The sequence below is a fragment of the Stegostoma tigrinum genome, chromosome 11 (assembly GCF_030684315.1).
Source record: "Stegostoma tigrinum isolate sSteTig4 chromosome 11, sSteTig4.hap1, whole genome shotgun sequence".
Lineage (NCBI taxonomy): Eukaryota > Metazoa > Chordata > Chondrichthyes > Orectolobiformes > Stegostomatidae > Stegostoma > Stegostoma tigrinum.
Genome location: NC_081364.1, coordinates 53,075,247 through 53,095,684, shown reverse-complemented (window position 1 = coordinate 53,095,684; position 20,438 = coordinate 53,075,247). Strand labels below are relative to the sequence as shown.

At 39.0% G+C, this 20,438-nt stretch overlaps 1 protein-coding gene across 24 annotated transcripts in view; it reads left to right on the top strand.

Moving 5' to 3' along the window:
• The window catches only part of slmapa (sarcolemma associated protein a), a 293,580-nt gene that overhangs the window by 55,879 nt on the left and 217,263 nt on the right, over positions 1-20,438 (top strand). For 13 of the 24 annotated variants that reach the window (XM_048548185.2, XM_048548182.2, XM_048548179.2 and 10 more), the window contains exons 2-3: positions 4,709-4,862; positions 19,404-19,476. In XM_048548185.2, coding sequence (XP_048404142.1) covers positions 4,709-4,862; positions 19,404-19,476 — 227 coding nt within the window. The remainder of the gene's footprint in view (positions 1-4,708; positions 4,863-19,403; positions 19,477-20,438) is intronic. The other 11 variants (XM_048548186.2, XM_048548190.2, XM_048548184.2 and 8 more) reach the window with 1 other exon arrangement.

Here is a 20,438-nt window from a genome sequence, read left to right as displayed (position 1 = left end):
AAAGGACCAGAATAGGTGGACAAGTGGAAGATGGAATTTAATTCAGAGAAGCATGAGGTGATGTATTTTGATACAGAGTCAATACCAGAGGTCAATAGACCATGAGAGTGGATGTGATCGAAAAACTTTTATATTGAATGAGTAGTTAGCAAATAATATAGGATTTTGGGCTTCATAAGTAAAGGAATTGATGCAAGAACTGGACCTTCTGCTGAACCAACATGAAGTTCTATTTAGGAAGAATGAAACATGGCATCTGAGAGTCACGGTTCCCTTGATAGCATCTTCTAACCCCACAACTTCTGCGTTTGGCCTTAAAGATAGTAGCAAATACATCAGAACCTGTTCTTTTCCAAACATATACTACCCGGACTTGGAACTATATTGCTGTTCCTTCACTGTCGGTGGATTAAAACACAAACTGTCTCTCTTAGCAATACATACATCGCCACACTGAAAGGATTGGATTGGTCCAAGAAGATGACTCCCCATAATTTTATCAATCAATGAGGGACTGTCAAAAAATTGATTTTTGCCATTGATGCCCACATTCTTAGGTAGCACATGAGGGCACTTGAACATAAGAAATAGGAGCAGGAGTAGGTCTCACAAACTTGCCTATCATTCAACAAAATTTTGATGTTCCGCCCTGAGCCAGACATACTCTTTCATGCTACCTCCTCATAGCCTTCAACTCTGACATTTCAAAAATCAACCTACTTCCTCTTGAAATACTTGCAATGATCTAGCCTCAACAATATCTGGGGTGGTAAATTCCTGACATACACCTCTCTTGCAAAAGAAATTCCTCTGCATCTCACTTTTACTTAAGTGTCCTCTTATTCTGTAACTCTGCCCCCGGTTCATGATTTCCCCATTAGTGGAAATATTGTCTCAACATCTATCCTCTCCGAATCTTGTATGTTTCAATAAGGTGACCCCTCATACTTCTAAAATCTAATGAATAAAGGCGTTGCTGTTCATCCCAGGTATCAGCCTCGTGAATCTCTTTTGAACTGCCTCCTTTGCCAGTCTAGCCTTTCTTAATTGGGGATCAAAATAATGCACAGTTCTCCAGGTGCAGCTTCACCAATACCCTGTACCATTGTAACAAGACTTTTCCTATTTTTAAAATCCAATCCCCAAACAATAAACTCAGACTCAACCCAAGCCAAAATTCAATTTGACTTCTTAATTTCTTAGTGTACCGGCATCCTAACCTTTTGAGTTTCATGCTCAAAACACCCAGATCCCCCTGTGCTGCACTTTTTTGGAGTCTTGCTCCATTTAAATAATGTTATGCCTTTTGACTGTTTCTTGAGAGTGTGCAGGGATTATTAACCAGAATGGTCCTGGGACTAGGGATTTTGGCGGCAAAGTTAGGTTGGAGACAGTGAGATTTTTCTCCTTGAAGCAAAGTTGATTTGTTGGGAAGAGATTTGATAGAGGTGTACAAGATTAAGTCACACTTTTAAATTAAAGAATATCAAAGATAAGCTGTTTCAATTTGCTAATTGTATAAGGACCATTGGACTCCAGTATAAAAACTCAATGAAATCTTTTAGAAATAAATAAAAAAGGGCCATCAGCCCTTTGGAGGGTAAGACCTTGGAATTAATAATGGGGAAAGAGGTCAACAACAGAGGCTTTGAATAAGTATTCTGTATTTTCTTTACAGTAGAATGCACAAAAAAATTTCCAAAAGTAGTAGAAAAACAGGGAGCATAAGTAATCATCGTCATTAGATGAAAGATGCTCAGAAGTCTAGTGATAGCAAAGGGTTACAAGTACTTTGGACCAGATGTCTTGCAACCTAGAACATTAATGGACAATTAATCTCTGGAATGTCTAATTATTGTTTGTACTCCTAATAGATTGTAATCATTATTGATTATGCTCGTCAGTCATTGATTGCACATCGATTTGATTTATGAGTGAATAGCATTAACACTTGTACATTAGGCTTCAGTTAGAAGTTTGTTAGTTTTGACACATTTTGAAGAAATCTTTCAATTTTGCAGATATTGTTTACACATCCAGGTCAAACACTTTTTCTCCTGAAGAAGAATTTATTGTTAAAGATAGGTTACCTCAGTGTAAGATGTTTACTTTGAAAGCTCTGGAACTGAAGTGTTTAATTAAAACCCTGCAGGAGTTATTGAAGCTCAATTGTGCTTAGATCCGAGGAAAAGATGATCCAATTCTTACAACTGGAAATTGAAGCGTCAATTATGTTATGACAAAAAAGGGAATTCGCTCTGTCTGAGAACTGCAAAGGGGTGCTGTTGAGATTAATATGCTCATAGTTTACCGTCTGATTTAATGATCTTTAAACCTTTTGCATGTAAATAGCTTGGTTTATACTATTTTATCTTTTTATTTGCAGAATAAATTCTATTCTATTGTCAACACCAAATTCACAGCATTGATGGTCATTTGGTGAAAGACTACTTCATTAATTTTTTTAAAAAATGATTTATCAAGACAGATTTTAGTCTGGGATCTGACTTGTTAAATAATAATGTCAGCTGGGTTTGTAACACCACCAATGCAGAGCAGTTAAAGCAATGATCAGTGCAGGAGGTCATACCTGGAACAGTACAAGGCGCATTTCAAAATGAAATGTCAACCTTATGAAGCTCTAACACAACAATTTGTGTGCCAACCAGAATGATCAGAAAATGCTGCTTAACTCTGTAGTCCTGCCATATCCAGTCGTGACTGATGGTGGAAATTAAGCAGCTCACTGGACGTGGAGACTCCTACAAATGTCCCTTTCCTCAATGATGAGCGAGTCCATCACACTGGTGAAAAACAGAGGGCTGAGGCATTTGCAACAGTCTTCAGCCAGAAGTGCTGACGGGTTAACGTATCTCGTGTAGATCTTTGAATATTTTGAGGGCTGAGTCAGAGATTTTTGATTTGACAAGGGAATTATGGGGGAAGGGAGAAAAGTGAATCAAGTCCAATTAACCATGACAGAGCCATTGAGATATACAGCATGGAAACAGAACTTGTGGTCCAACTCATCCAGGCCCAACCAGATATCCTTTTAATCTCGTCCAATTTGTGAACACTTGGCTGGCCCATGTCCCTTTAAACCTTTTCTATTCATACACCCAACCAGTTGCCTTTTAAATGTTGTAACCGTACCAGCATCCCCACCACTTCCTCTGGGAGCTCATTCAATACTCACACCACCCTCTCTACGTGAAAAAGTTGCCCCTTAGGTTCCTTTTATATCTTACTCTTCTCACCTTAAACCTGTGCCCTCTAGTTTTGGACTCCCCCACCCCAGGCAAAAGACCTTATCTATTTACTATATCAATGCCCCTCATGATTTTATAAACCTCTGTAAATTCACGCCTAAGCTCCAATGCTCCAGGGAAAGTAGCCTGTTCAGCCTCTCCTTATAGCTCAAACCCTTTGACCCTGGCAACATCTTCCTAAATCTTTTCTGAATCCTTGGTAATTTCACAACAACCTTCTTATAGGAAGGAGACTAGAATTGCATGCAGTACTCCAAAAGTGGCCAAAACAGTATCCTGTACAGCAACAGCATAACCTCCCAACTCCTGTACTCCATGCATTGACCAATAAAGACAAGCATACCAAATGCTGCCTTCACTATTCTGTCAACATGTGGCATCCACTTTCAATGAAATATGAACCTGCAATCAGAAGTTTCTTTGTTCAGCAACACTTCCCAGGACCTTACCATAAAGTGTATAAGCAACACCTCACATTTATTTAAATTTAAACTCCATCCACCACTCTTTGGCCCATTGACCCATCTGATCAAGATCCTGTTGTAGTCTGTCCTAACCTTCTTTGCTGTCCACAACACCACCAATTTTGGTGTCATGTGCAAACATACTAACCATACCACATGTGTTCACATCCAAATCATGTATGTAAATGACGACAAGCAGTAGACCCAGCTCTGATCCTTGTGGCACACTGCTGGTCTCAGGCCCCCAGTCTGCAAGGCAGCCCTCTGTCTTATTAAATGACAAGAATTGGCTTGATGGGCCAAATTCCAGCTCCTGCATCCCACAGATTCTCATGGTCTCACAAGATTTCAGGTTTTTGAACAAGAGATTCAGGAGGAATGAGACAATAAATTTTCTATAAAGCATTGGATCTCGTTGCTTATGGTGGTGGTGGGAGCAGCAATATCAAGAATTTTCAAAAGGAAATTGGATAGGTACTTGAAGGAAATAAACTTGAAAGGCTGTGGGAATAGAGCAGGGCAATAGAACAAACTGAATTGCTTCTCAGAGCCAGCATGGACTTGATGGACTAAATAACTTCCCTGTGAAGTATAACTATCCTCGCTCGTGTCGTTGTTTGTACCTACAGCATATGGACTGCAGCAGTTCAAGAAGGCAGCTCATCACTTCCTTCTTGAAGGCAGTTAGGAATGGGCACTAAATGTTAACCTAGTTATCAACACCCGGGTCCCACGAGTGAATAAAAGTAAAACTCCAGTACTAAACCTGTAGTACATAAAGTAGAATTTCAGATTTACACAGGTATTAAGATGAAGCCATGATGTTCTTGAATACTTTTCACTTTTGAATGTAGTAAAAGCACTTTTTTTTGGGAGTGAATGAGTTCTATTGTTTAAATTAAGAAATCTACCATATTTATTTTAGTAGCATTGTAGGATTTGAAGGTATCATTATTTATTTTGCTTTTTTCTCAGTTCTATCTACAGGACACTAAGAGTAGTAATGGTACGTTTATTAACAGTCAGCGTTTAAGTAGAGGATCAGAAGAAAGCCCACCATGTGAACTCCTATCAGGGGACATCATTCAGTTTGGCGTAGATGTGACTGAGAACACCAGGAAAGGTAAGGGTACGAAGCCAACTTTTTTTATTTTTCCCTTATCCCAAAATATTAACTTGAAGGCTGCAGATATCCAGTTTGACTGTTTTGTATTGCTCTGTTGTCTGTTGACTTATAAATGTTTATGTATGTTTGTCTGGTGCTGTGAATGGTGCAACTCACCCTGCCACCATAAGTGCTAGATTTGTTTTTATTGTTGAAATCATATGTTGTTCCTGATTTAGTACTTTATGGACAATTTTATGTGTGTGTGTGTTTTTTTTTTTAAGAAGCGATTTCGTATTCTCTAAAAGACTTAATTTTTAAAAAAGTGAGTTTCTACTGATATGTTAAATCAACTGGCCTATTAAAATTGAATTCGGTAATATGATACACATTGACATACTGGATGGTTATCTGACTTTTTTAAGAATATATAATTTTGTTGTTCAGGAATGTTTATTAAAAAATTTAAGGCTTCCATTTCTGTCACTTGACTCTTTCCTTCTTGATTCGTTTTTTTAATCAGAAGGTCGACATACCTATTGTATCACAGTTGATTGGAACTTTCAAGTTTCCTGAAGCTGAATCGCATGATTTCGACTAAGTCAGTCAACTGCGTTATATATTATTGCTGTTGTATTTTAGCTGACTGTACGAGGAGACTAAACGCCCTCTGAAAAGCTAGTGCCAAGAAATGGCTCCCAGTTTGGTCATTGGTCATTGTTTGTTGACCGTAAGCAGCTGTCAGGCCACTTTTTGGTAGAGATTCTTGATGTTTTAGTGTTTCTCCAACAATTCTTTGGAGACTACAAACACTGAATCAGAAAATAAGAGTTGAACACAAATATGCCATAGCTGACTGTAAATTTGATCAGAAAATCTTATTTTTCATTTTTATTCATTTTGTAAAAGTAGACATCGCTGACTTGGCTAGCATTTATTGTGTAGAGAGAGAGATAATGGGAACTGCAGATGCTGGAGATTCCAAGATAATAAAATGTGAGGCTGGATGAACACAGCAGGCCAAGCAGCACCTGTTCGCTGAACCAGTGTGTTTGATTGCAGATGTTTCATCACCCTGCTAGGTAACATCATCAGTGTGCCTCCGGTGAAGTGTTGGTGTCCTGTCCCACTTGTTATTTATATGCTGGGGCGGTTGATAGCACTTCGGTTTTGCTTTCAGTTGTTTGTATATCGAGTCCAGTTTTAACATGCTTGTTGACCGAGTTCTGCTTGTAATGACAGGCCTCCAGGAATTCCCTGGCATGCCTCTGTTTGCCTTGTGCTATTATGGATGTGTTGTCCCAGTCAAACTCATGTCCTTCTTTGCTAATGTGTATTGAGACCAGTGAGAACTGGTTGTCTCTTGGTGGCTAGTTGGTGTTCGTGTATCTTTATTGTCAGTTTTCTTCTAGTTTGGCCTGTGTAATATTTCTCACAGTCTTTGCATGGTATTTTGTATCTCCTGGAGTCCTGGCATTCCAACCAGAATTCTGTCAACATACGCATTGAACTAGATCCAATATACAAACCACTGAAAAACAGAACCGGAAATGATGCCACCCACTCCAGCAAAGTGAAGCATATAAATAACAAGCGGGACAGAACACCAACACTTCATCGGAGCCACACTGACCACGTTACCTAGCAGGGTGACAAAAGGTCTGCAGACAAACACACCAGCTCAGCAAGTCTACAACCTCATCCATAACCCAAGCCACGAATCCTAAAAGCTTTGGCATTTATTTTCTATCTGTCATTGCCCTGCAGTCAGTGGTGTCAACCACATTACTATGGAATCTGACATCACATGTAGGGATCTCAGATTTCCTTCTGTAAAGGACTTAAGTGAGCCAGATGTATTGTTGAAGATTGACAAATTAACAGCAGCTTGTAATTCGATAGTGCCTTGAATGTCCTTGGGCTTTCCACTGACACTTAACTGAATATGTAGTGCTGGTTTGGCATTCTGGATTTACCCCTCCAAATTAGTCTGATACAATCAAGCAATTTTATATGTTACCTTTTGAAAGGCAGAGAAACCTTTGCCTGGATTTAGCTGGAAGATGTTTACTCATATCTTGCATTGCCACTATCTCTTGCTACAACTGATGACCATTTTCCACAAACAAGATACCGCATAAATAGGGTAAAAGCCAATTACTTCTCTACTTTATAAAACTCTGGAAACAGTATTAATCATTTTATTCAACTGGTAACATGAAGGGTTGGATTTTCTGAGGAGTAGCAATTACAAGAATGTTGTTTTGCTTGTATATTTTTAAGATAAGAAAGTGTTCTGCATTTGTGAGAAGATTCGGTTTAGAACTTCTTCAGAAATGCAAAATGTAATTTAAATCTGACAGATTCTTTATAGAATAGAATAATCAGGAAGAAGTCAAGTACGGTTGCTGTCTCCTGTGATTTAAAGGTCCACTATCACTACTTTAACAGCTTATTGGAAAGGGTAGGTACGTAAGGTGAGAGTTTAGGATACCAGCTGAGTCCAGTGGCGAGGGAGTGGGCTGTGTCAAGTTCCAATGGGAGGGTGTATTGTCAAGTCAGGCTGCAGGGTGTAAGTTCAGTAGATGTAGGTTAGGGAGTATAAGTGGTAAGTTGGAAGCTCAATTTTATAAAGAACTAGGTTTTTAATTGCCTGATGTTTCCTGCATAACTATTTGTTTAACCGCAGCAAACCCCTCCAAATTATTGAATTTAAATGGATACTTGTGGAGACTTCTAGGCACAGTGTAATTTCCCATTCATTGTCTTCAGTTTCCTGGGAAATTCCCTCAGTTTGCTACCCAGGGAAGTCCGCAGGGTCCTGATATATCTGGACATTGAAGAATCTGGGGCCTGATTTCTGGACTTTAATACAAAATGCAGAGTTCAGAACACCTTGGATTTTTATTCTGTTAATTAGGGAGATCTGCATTTTGCAATGTTATGTAATCATTTCTGCACTTAAGCACTTCTTATTATTGAACGTATAGTAAGAATTGTGTGACAGCGGTTATGAATTATTAGCTTTAGTAATAAGTTTATATATAACATGATCACAACTTGCTGCCATAATTTTTGAATAAGCCATTTTTCTATCTAATCAGACAAAAATGGCTATTGATGGGGTGTTAGAAAGCATCACCAAACAGATGATTTTCCAGGAGGGTTTTTGAGAATCATGGAGACGTTTAGGAAGGAAATTCCAGAGTTTGGCTTTGAGTAGCTGAAATTGCAGGCAGTGTTTGGAGGAGATTGGAGTCATTTCAGAAGAAGAGGAGAATATGTATATGGTCAGTCTCAAAGGAATTATTGAATTTATGGGGATTTTTTATGGCTGTAGAAAGTTGCATTGTGAAAGAATGACGCCACTAAGACGTGTAAACACGCGTGTGATTTTGAAAATTGAGTCTTTTGGATTTTTGTGAAGCACTGTTTTTCGCTGGTCATAAATGAATGAAAGGAAAAAGGCTTATGAATGTGCATGCAGAAACTGTCATTCCTCACCTTCATTAAGTCTGTACAGCTCATTTGTTTAGCGCAGCCCTTCGGAACAACTCTGTCCAATACTTTTTTTTCAGTTATATGTTCACCTATCTTCTTGCTTTATGTAATTCTACACGGGCAAAGATTTTAGCAAGGAGATGCTATCCAAATTAAATAGTGTAGCATAAAATTTATTTTGAGCTGTATTACGTTATTGTGATATCACTGGAGAATGTAGTTACTTAATCACAGTGGGTACAGATATACATAATTTACTGCTTAGAATGGTGGCCGATGTAGAACTGAAAACCATGTTAAATCAACATGAACGAAGCTCCTGAGAAACATCCATGTGGAATTTCTGTCTGTATAATACAATGCCTCCCCGTAAAGACTGCCACATTTATTTAAGTCAGAACAGCAAAGGTGTAATTTAGCCAGACCAAAGATTTAGAGTAAGTATGCACAAAAATTAATTCATGGGATGTGTTTGTCACTGGCTTGGCCAGTATTCATTATCCATTCTTAATTGGCCAGAGAGGTGGATAAAGTCAGGTGAAGTGCTCTGAAAGCTTGTGATTTCAAATAAACTTGTTGGACTATAAACTGGGCTTGTCCACTCCAGCCCAACACCACTACCTCTACATCATAGCCAGAGGGGTGTGAAGAGCCAATCACATTGTGCTGGATCTGGTGTCATGTGTCGGCCAGAGTAGCCAATGGCAGCAGATTCCCTTCCCTAAAGAGAATGAGTGAACAAGGTGAATTTTTCTGACAATTGACAATGCTTTCACAGTCATCATTAGACACTTAATTCAAAACTTTTATTGAAATCAAATTCTGCCATCTCTCACTGTGGGCTTCTGGGGACACTGGCTTCTGAATGTTAAATGTGGATTACTATTTTAGGGATAATTCCCCTCAGCCATTGCTGTCCTTTGTATAACGTGTTAAACTGAGGCCCCTGCAGCCTAGCAAGTGAACCTCGAAGATCGCATGGCAGCAAATGGAATGAGAAGTGGGATTTCCATGGGTTTCTGGGACAATATTTATCCTACAATCAATTGGATAATTGGGCCAATTATGTCTTGATAATTGATTGCTGCATGTCCTGCATCACACCATTGACTGCATTTTGAAAGTAGTTCATTGGCTTTGATATGCTTTGGGACGTCCTGAGGTCATGAGAGCGTTGTATAAATGTATTCATTTATTCTTTTCCTAATATTTATTTAAGTAACTAAGCTTCATGCTTCCTATGCGAGGGACATTGGCCCAAAGTGTTACCTGGAGCTAAATATGAAGAATTGCCAAAACTAGCAATAAAGCAATTTCTTCACCTCCTGCAAGAACATGATTGATCAATCAGTCACAGTCCTGACCTGAAATTTTAAAGATCTGCCTGGTGCAGAACATTTTACAGTCAATCATAAATTAACTTAATTCTGAACTTCTGTCACCAGACTTGTCAACTTGGAGCCGTTTTGATAACCAAGAGATCCTGTTTATCTTTATTCTCCCACTAATCTCTAAGTCATCTGCGCAGATGTAGGACAAAGCATTTGGAAGTATATTTCATAAATGACATCCTAAAAGTACCAAACCTTTGTTCCAGTGGTGTAAACACAAGCTGAAGGCAGAAATTGTAATACTGTCAGAAAGAAGACAACCCCAACCTCATACTATTCATCTACGATAAGCAAATACTTTCTTTTTATGATAAAATTGTTTTGCAGTTGGAACAATGTTAATATCAGCTAATAATGATACAAAATGCTGCCTGTTTTTAGATCAGGCATATGGCCCCAAATCTCTGCCATGCTTATGCAACTAGAATTCTGTCTGCCCCACATGACGATTGCCTTCCAAACATTGATTTTTGTGACTTAATGAAAGAGTGATTTGTTCTGTCACTGGGTCAAAATCATCATTAGGAGCTCCTTTCTGAACACTGAGAAGTGCTTTACAGTTTTTAACTATTTTTTAGAGTTGATTTAAATCAAGAGTATTTCCCTGTCTGCTTTGTCCACTGAGTTAGAGTCTGTCACTCCCACTGGTGCTTACCTTTTAAGTCTGTAGGATTTGCACAATTATTTGATGGGAAGAAATTGCCCAAATATGTTACCTTCCTCCAAATAACCTGATCAATTTTAATAAGCCTTGGCTTTACTATAAACACACAGATGTTTGAGTCAGGGTTTTGTCTCCCTCCAGAATATATACTTTCCCAGTTGAGTATATTGAATGTAGAATTTGTTTCAATTGTAACAGAAAAACTTAAACAAGATAATTTTATAAATTTTATGAACAGAAAAAAAACCTGATAAAATCCAATTGTTACTTATAATAACTGTTCAAGAATATTGAGGAGCATGTCGGAAAATATTAGAATATGTAAGAATAGAATATCTAACAATATTCAAAAATGTTGTATCTATCCACATTTCAAGTTAGGTTTTGCCTTTAAAGCGCCAGATGATTAAAATATCTTCTGGTGGAGAGAGGAAATATGTTTTGGGACTTACTTTCCCGAGTTTCCAAATATTTCTGAAATTTCGGTGAAAGCATCTAGTTTCTATTTTGTTCAGGCCCCTCCAGCTTTGCAAATGGGTGGTAATCGCTTGTGTAAGTTGCTTCTGCCTTCATATGATGCTGCATCATTTACCATTATTCCTTAATTATTCAGGGAGTACTCCTGAGGAACAGGAGTAGGCCATTCGGCCCCTTGAATCTGTTACAGCATTCAGTGAGATCATAGTTGATCTGTGCCTGACTCCACATAGCTGCCTTTGCCCATATCTCTTTATAGCTTTGCTGAACAAAACTGTATTTATCTCAGTTTTAAAATTAATAGTTAATTTCACTGCCATTTAGAATCAGAGTTGTAAAGCACAGAAACAGACCCTTCAGTCCAACTCTTCCATGACAACCAGATATTGTAAACTCATCTACTTGTAGTTGCCAGCAATTGTCCCATATCCCTCCAAATCTTTCCTATCCATATACCTATTGAGATGCCTTTTAAATGTTGTAATTGTACTTGCCTGCATCACTTCCTCTGGCAGCTTGTCCCATACATGTACCTCCCCCATGTGAAGAGGTTGCCCCTCAGGTCCTTTATAAATCTTGCCCCTATCACCTTAAAGCTGTGCCCTCTAGTTTTGGATTCCCTACCCTGGGGAAAAGCCCTTGGCTATTTGCCCTATCTATGCCCGTCACGATTTCATAATCCTCTGTAAGGTCATCTCTCGGCTTCCGCCTTCCACTCTTCTCAAAACTTGCTAGCTCCAGGGAAAGAAAAGCCCCAGCCTATTCACCCTCTCCCTATAACTAAAATTCTCCAAACCTGGTAACATCTTTGTAAATCTTTTCTGAACCATTTCAAGCTTAACAGCAGGTTTCCGATAGCAGGGAGACTGGAATTAAATGCAATATTGTAAAAGTGGTCTAAACAATGTCCTATACAGCCACAACGTGGCTCAAGATACTCCAAATGGACTATAACCTGGGTTTTGTATAACTGCAGTATAACCTCTGCATCCTCGTACTCCTGCCCTCTAGGTGCAAAGATTACATCACATTAACTTTCTTGATCTGTTTTCTGCACCTATTTGGGCACCTGAAACTCCAAGTCTCTTTGGATGGCCAATGTATTTAACTTCTTCCCATCTAGAAAGTACCCTGATTTATCATTTTTCAGACCAAAGTACCTTACACTTGTTTATATTGAATTCCTTCTTCAACAGGTTGGACCATTCATTTAGTCTACCAATATTCCTTTGTAATTTCATGCTATCATCTGCAGTGCTGCCTGACTTTGAGTTATCAGCAAACTTGCATTTGTGACTTTCAAAGACTATCCATGTTGTTAATAAATAATGTAAATAATTGAGGCCCTAATACTATTTGGAGGCCATAGTTCATGGTGAGTGGGGTAAGATTTTAAAGGGACCTGAGGGGCAACTTTTTCACACAGAAGGTGGTGAGCAAATGGAACGAGTTGCCAGAGGAAGTGGTAAAGGCAAGTACAATTGCAACATTTAAAAAACACTTGGAAGGTGCATGGATAGGAAAGATTTAGGGGAAATGGGCCAAATGCAAGCAAATAGCAGTAGTTCAGTTTAGGAAACCTGATTGGTACAGACAAGTTGAGCTGAAGGGTCTGTTTCTGTCCTATACGATTCTGTGACTCTACAATGCAGATCCTTGTGAAACACCACTGGTTATGTCCTGCCTTTCTTTCGTACACTCGCATTGGCATTCCTTTTTTTATGTCACTTTTTTTTAAATCCTAAAAGAATTGTTAATTGTATATATTTCATTTCTCATTCTTTGAATGTTGTCTAGTGGTATGTATGTGATAAAGACCTTTGCCATCTCTTATCAGTTGGATGGTTTTAGTATCCCTCTTGCAATTAACATCATACTTTCTCCCTTAGGTGTCATGTTACCATGTCTTTCTCCAGTGATTAAACTAATGTTTATATGTTTTTGTCAGGGCCAAGTACTACTAACTAACAGCATATTTATGTCATCTCCATATCCCTTTCTAAATGTGGCCTAATTTCAAGACAGTCCTTTCTGGTTTTTCCTACCAACTGCAGTGGTGGTTTTAATTATTAAGTCCGACATGAATCTTTATCTTTGTGCCAATGCATGTCCTACCTTTATTAGTTCTACTTATTTCCCAATCAAACCTATATTACAAACCAAGTATCATTACAACAGCATTGTGGGTGCTCTGACACCCTGAAGAACTGTGCCGATTCAAGTCAGCAGCTCATTATCACGTCCTCCAGGTCAATGAGGGAAAGGTGGTAAATACTGGACTTGCCAGCAGCCCCCACATCTCATGAACAACATGAAGAAAAATGTCACCTCTCCTGTACATTCTGGCTGTTGTATTCGATCTTGCCTTTTGTTTACCTTTGGTCCCCTTTGGCTGCCTTCTCCTGTCTCCCCCCCTTCTGATGGCTTGAAATGTCTCCTTTTTATTTCTCCTGTAACAGGTACTTTGTATCTCTTTGATCCCTACCCACAAACATTTTTACTATTATCTTCCACTCGCCGTACCACTGTCCTGTTTTGAATTCCCCTTAGCTGTGTACCAAGAGCCTCACTAACGCAGTTGATGTATTTTCAAAGTGCTGAGTCTCTGAAGCAGTAATCTTCTTCAATCCAATTTTCCTATCCACTACGCCATCTGAGTTAATTTCATGAATCTAATTCCCTTTCTGCTCTGAGGACCTGGCCTCTATCACCTGATTTTCAAGATTGCATCGCAATTGTACATTCAGACAATGAAGGCCATCAGTTTAACTGGGACAAAGTAACCCTAGTAGCCCGAGCCAAACGTAGACACGCACAGCAATTCCTAGAGGCATGGTGCTCTACCCATACTTCAATCAACAAATGTATAGCTTTGGACCCCCTGTATAAACCCATACAGATCAAAACCAGAATTGACAGTAATCACTGTCACTCCAAGTGGAGTAGAATAACATCACTTCAGCGGCAGCTCTGTTGATGATGTCACCTAGCATGGTGACAAAATGTCTGAACAAAAACAAGCTGGCTCGGTGAGCAAGTCAACAAACTCATCCACGACCTGAGCTACAGATCTTTGCCAATACTTTAAAGTTCAATTTTTTTCTTATACAGGTGTCGCTAATCAAATTTTGAAAAGGAAAAGGTTTGATCCAACAGTAAACATGAATCTCAAAAAAAAAACAAGCAATAAATTGATAATTTAAAGAACCGTGTCATTGCTAAAGCTGTTTTTAAAAAAGTGCAAGTAGCACTTCCTCAGTTAAGATGCAAAAGTAGAGAAATAGACAAGTCCCCAAGTCCTGATCCCCAGGGAAAGGGATGAGAACTAGATCAAGTTAAAGAGATGGAGTTAATTAATGGTGACCTTGTGCACACTTCAAACTGACTTCAGCATAATTTTAATGAAAGCCTGGTCAGAGATGAATTACCTTTCAGTCCAAGTTTCCTCTTATAACAGCCTGAATTGCTAAAACATTTTTAGGGAGGTGGAGGAGGGGATGTGTAGGTGTTGCCTGGCTAACTGAATTAGGCTCATGTGTGAATAGAGTCATAGAGATGAACAGCAAGGAAACAGACCCTTCATCCCAACTCGTCCAGGCCAGCCAGATGTCCTAAATAATCTGATCCCATTTGCCAGCATTTGGCCCATATCCCTCTAAACCTTTCCCATTCATATGCCTGTTCAGCTACCTTTATAGTTACAACATTTGAATCAGCCTTCACCACTTCCTTTGGCAGCTCATTTCCATACATGCACCAACGTTTGCGTGAAAGAGTTGCCCCTTAGGCCCTTTTTTATATTTTCCTCTTGACACCTTAAACCAATGCCCTGTAGTTTTGGACTCTTTCCCCCACTTCAGGGAAAAGTCCTTGCCTATTTACCCTATCCATGCTTCTCAGGATTTTATAAATCTCTATTCACCTTCTCATACCTACATACACAAGCTCTCGCCTCATACTCATTCTTCCACACTCCGTTTCAATCTCCCAGATGCAATCTCTCTCGCTCGCCACACTTTCACTCACATTTCTGTGCACAGATCTCACAAGCTTACTTTCACTTCAATATAAACTCACTCTTGCATGCTTTCTCTCACTCACACTTCATACTTGTTCTCATTCCCACTCTTAGACTCTGTCATGATTTCACCCACTCAGGCTCTTCTGCTGTCTCACTGACTCCCACACATATACACAGAATCTCACTCCCACATACATTCTTGCTCTAATTCCTTCACACAAGCATGCATTCATTCTAACTCCAACCTTCACATGTGTTCATTCACTGTCCTTCTCCCCATCGCACAATCATTTGCTGTCGCTCCTGAACACACCATCAACTCTCGTTCCCCTTCATATACGCATGCATGCATTCTTCCCTGCCTCTGCAGTCACTTTCTCCCTCTACCCTGATTCAACACTTCCACATGTTCTCTCTCTCTTTCAGTGTCTCACCCATACCTTACTCACACATACAGACATTTACTCACACTCCTGCGCACACCTTCTCTAACTTGCTCCATTTCCCTCTCTCATTCTCCCATCTGCTCACTTACTCTCTCACATGCATACTTGCTCCATCCCTCTAACTCACTTATTCTTACTCTTTCACTTAATCACTCTGACACCCTCCCTCTCATTGTCTGTCTTACCCCGTCTCAGTCTCCCATTCTCCCTTTCACTCCCTGTGCTTCATTGCATTCCTCTGTGCTTTCTCCTGAATTCCCCTGATCACTCTTATGCTTCCAGATGGGCTCATTCTTGCAAGAGCACACATTCACTTGTGTAAACCATCTTACTTTCTTGCTCTGTTTCTCACTCTGTCCCATTCTTTCTCTGTCACTCACTGATACTAGATTGTGAGCTGTCAGACTTCGGTTTTTTGTTTCTGAGGGTATCCATAACATGCTGTTTTTCTGTATAAAGTTAGAATACATCTAAGAACATATTTCTACTTTGTATTACTTCCTTAATGTGAAAAGTTTTGCTGCAGAAGTAGCAAAGCTAAAATCATTGGCAGTTTCACATAAAATGTGTCCTGTAGCTTTTCACTGGACTTAATTTTCGAGGAACTGTCTGATGAATTGCCACTGGGCTGTTTTCAAGGTTTTGATGGGTTGGAAAGTAACAGTTTAGATTTTGTATTTTCCCCAAAATGCTTTGCACCTCAGTGGTGTTCAGCACATATCTCCCTCTTGACTTCTGGGGAAAAAGTAAGTTTTCCATTTGTCGGAGAGGCCAAGAAGATGAGCTGTTATTATATCAAAGTCAGTATTTATTTCTTTGAATAAAATAATGGAGGAACACGGCTATACACAGTCACCCACCCAGTCAAGGCAGGAATTTTCCAGACTTGCAGTTTACTTTTGAATGCGTAAATTCTTTCACACCAGGAACAAAACAAAAGTTGCCTGACCTTGCATAGATGTATTTGATGTGTTCATTTCGAAGAATATACATATGCAAGTTAATTTCATTACACACCATTCTTTACTTTTTGACAAATTCTGTTTTATTTTATTACCAAAAGATGTCCCTTCCCCCAGAAGGAAATATATGACAAGTATACTGCTTCTGTCTAGCCAACTTGGACATGGGCATGGAATTGCAGTCTGCATTTGCTTCTTCGCAAAGTGGGAAAAAGAAATGCTGGCATTCATTGCTGAGTATTTGCTAAAATTAGGATTAATTAGTGCTGTTGTGGTGCAGTAGTGGCGTCCCTACCTCTGGACCAGGAGACTTGAGTTCAAATTCAGAGTTCTCCAGAGGTGCAAGATGACAACTCTGAACAGTATGATTAGGATCATTAACATAGTGTTGAGTGCATTGCAAAGACCTGGTTCAATATATTTTGCAACTGTTGCATCCTGGTTGAAAAACAATGTGTCCAAGCAACATAAGGTATGGCTTTTTTTTTGGCACCATACCAGAATGCATTGTAGTCAGTGCTCCAACCTATTCTTTCCAAATTGCATGCAGTTTGTCTAGCTCATTTCTGATTATTCAACACTTCAAAAGTGTTGCCTGACGTTGTGTTGTTTTCACTATTTTGCAAACGGAAATGTCTTTTATTTCCTATTTCCTACATGCCAAATGCAGGTGAGCAAATGGAACCTATTAATTATTTGTGGATTCAAAGTCATTATCATTTAGATGTGTGACAGCGCATTGCAAAACTATCTTCTGACATCAAATCAGTCTGCTTGATCGTCATCTGACTGTGTTTTCCCCAGTTTCCTGACTTTGTACTTTCTAAATATTTCCTTTTTGATTTAGATGGCACAGGGTTGCATACTTGATAAATTAAACCACTCTAATTCCAAGATTAATTGTACAACATTTGTGCAGGAATAATACACTGCAGTTGAAGTATGTCTTCTGTCATTAAAAAATGCCAGAATTCAATTCACATCTTCATATTTCCTTAATTTTGACAGTCTTATGTTTTTAAAACTTGGACTTCCCATCAAAGGTGACTTTGTCCTTTGGAATTCAACTGGATGACAAAAGTCATTGGACGAGTAATACAGCTTGGTCAGAGTGAGTTCAAGTTCCAGGATCTGTACCTCACCATTAGCAACACTGGTTGATTGACTGACACCACTTTAATTTTGATTTCAAGATGTTCTAACTTACTCTGTATCATTGACTGGCCTAAAGAAGTAGGTGCATCACATATGTGAAAGTAGAAACCAGTTTAGGATAAGCTTACTAAGAGAAATCTGTCGGTGCCAATAATTTGTAGAGACGTTAGCTGATTTATGTTGCAAGTGGAATCCACCAATGGAAAATCCTGCATATGCAAAATCTTTGTATCTGAGACAATTCCGATTGCCTCACTACACAGGAAGATTACTGATTAGACAAAGCAATTTGCAGGCTCCCTGAACCTTTTTCTGGACTTTGAGAATGCTGGGATGCAAGGTTGTGACCCCTAGCACAATAGGCTATTGGCTGACCACAGTAAACTACAGGATGAAAAGGGATGAAAGGAAGATGGTACTTAGAGATCACCAGCCATCCTCACTGCAAATTGGAATTGATATTAAATGATCTCCAGATCAATGTGTGAATATAAATTGAAACTATCTGTGCAGTTGCCAGTTTTTGCTGTCATGCTTCTGACTGACTAATTGATCGGTAAATAAAATGTCCTGCTTTTGAACAGTAAGGCCAATAATATTTGTGTCTTCCTCCACCATTAAAGCAGCAGCATACTCTATTTTACTCAGCACTGCTAATACAGTTTCACAAGCTACTTCAAAGGAGTGCTGTGAATTAAAATCTGACACTTAACATCTCCCTCTCAGGTTCAGGCAGATGACAAACATTTGGTGAAAAGATTTGATTCTAAGGAATACCTTGAAAGAGAGTTAGAGGCAGAAAGTTAATGAGGGGTGTTCCGTACATTGTACCCTTGGCAGCTAAAGACACAGCCATAATGGTGATAACATTAAAACCAGAGATGTTCTGGCGTGATCGGAAAGGATGGGATTGTTAGGTGACCAGGACATTTTCCGAGCAGCTCCAGCTCCCTTGCCATTCAATCCATTTTGATGGCCAGCTGTTTACCACCCCAGGCTGAATTAAATGGTGTATAGTTTTAAGCAAAGAGAGTTTTAAACTCTATTTCCAGTAATTACTGGAACAGTTTGCCTCAATCAGCACTAATTTGGTGTCTACTCCCACCAACTCTGTACATCTGTACTTTTGCTACTGCTACATTCTACATAAATTATCTACTTACAAACTCTCCTCCTTCTCCACTATTTCTCCATATGGCACTATTTTATCTTGCACTTGTTATGGATCCCATCACCACTTCCCTTACTGGTCTTCAAGAGAAGAGAAACAGTGTAGACATTAAATTTAACAGTTTAAGCATTCTCTTTAAGATGCTGCATCATGCTTCACTTGTTCCCTAGCCATCCCACAGACTGTTTATAATCTCCTTCAGTCTCATAAAAAAGAAATAACCTCAGATCCACCTGTCCGAGCCATCTGTTTTGCATATTCTCTTTTTTGAAAGCCCTCCGCCGCTTTCCATTCTGGGAATCATAGTCATTTTGTATCACCGAATTCAAGTTCCTCTTAAAACATTTTTTTTCTAACCAAGATTTACATCTGCACTAAATCATAACCCCCCCCCCCCCCCCCCCCCCATCCTTCCACCTGACCACTGAAATCAGTATTGGATTCTTTTCTTTCTGCAGAGTTCTTGAGAATCTTTTATTACCTCCCTTTACTTTTCCTACCCTGTTCTAAAAGTGACTGCAATCCTTCAGTGACAGGAAGGAAGAAGAATGACCATTCTCTGTAACTAATGCAATATAATAAAGAGGAAATAAGTGTTACCTAATTTCAACTTTGTGTTGATAGCAAGTATCTGTCTATTAGGCAAAGTCACTTAAACTGCCAATTTTAATTTGCAATATCAAAGAATTCCCATATGAGTAGTACATTTTATTTCTTATTTATGTTTTGGTACTCTGTTCTGTGTTACTGTACTGATTTTTAAATGTTTGTTTTTAGTTACTCATGGGTGCATAGTATCGACAGTCAAGCTCTTTATGCCTGATGGTATGGAAGGCCGGCGAAGATCTGAGTAAGTGCACCCGAGAAGCTAAGGGTGGGAGGGGTGTGTTTGCATTGTTTTTGCATTAAGTCTTTTTCAAAGCACAGCAAGTGTGTAAGCTCTGTGTATTGTTCTTCTGTTAGCTGTATTATTTTAAACAACTTGATCCTCTATCCCTTTGTTTCCAGCACTTCTTGTTTTCGATGTATTTCATCTTTCAAAATATTTGTGCTTTTTGCATTTCTGAAAGCAATGTTTGTTTTGCCCATATTAATCCAGCAGTTACAGCAAAATAGGTTGCCTCAAATTTTAATTCTAAATTTGCTTCTTAGCTGAGCAACAAAGCTTATGTTATTATTCAATATATAGTTTGATCATTCTCTAAGAAAGTTGTATTTAAATAATGTCTTCAAGTTGCAACTTTTAATTTCTAGAGATAATGCCCATTGCACTAAAGAGGAAATGTAAAAATAATCATCACCCCAACTACACCCACCCCTACAACCCTTTAAGAAAGATGTAATTGTTATTACATGTACATTTTAAAAGTGAATTAATTGTTTATGTTCATAATATTGGGTATCATCTTACTCTGACTTTTTAAGTCATGTTTCCAATGATTCCTAATCATAATGGAAGAGGAAATCTTTGTCGACTGAATGGTCAGTGTTAGTGTTCAAATGATCACTAGGGAACCTAATTTAATTCTTCTGACTTAATCCACTGAATAAATATTTATCTATCTCTCCAATGTCCAATCCATTTCACACATTGTTGCTCTCACCCCTACCCTTCTGTCCCAGACCAGTTTCCCCTTCCCTTTATCTTCCACATACCACCTTCTGTATTCAATGGATTGCCAGCTCCAGCATGATGCAACCACCAATTACATTTTCCTTTTCTCTCTCTTTTGAGAATTCCATAGGAACTGCTCCCTCTACAGCACAGTCAGGCCTAGTGACCCTTCTCTTCTCTTCTCCGAGGTATCTTTC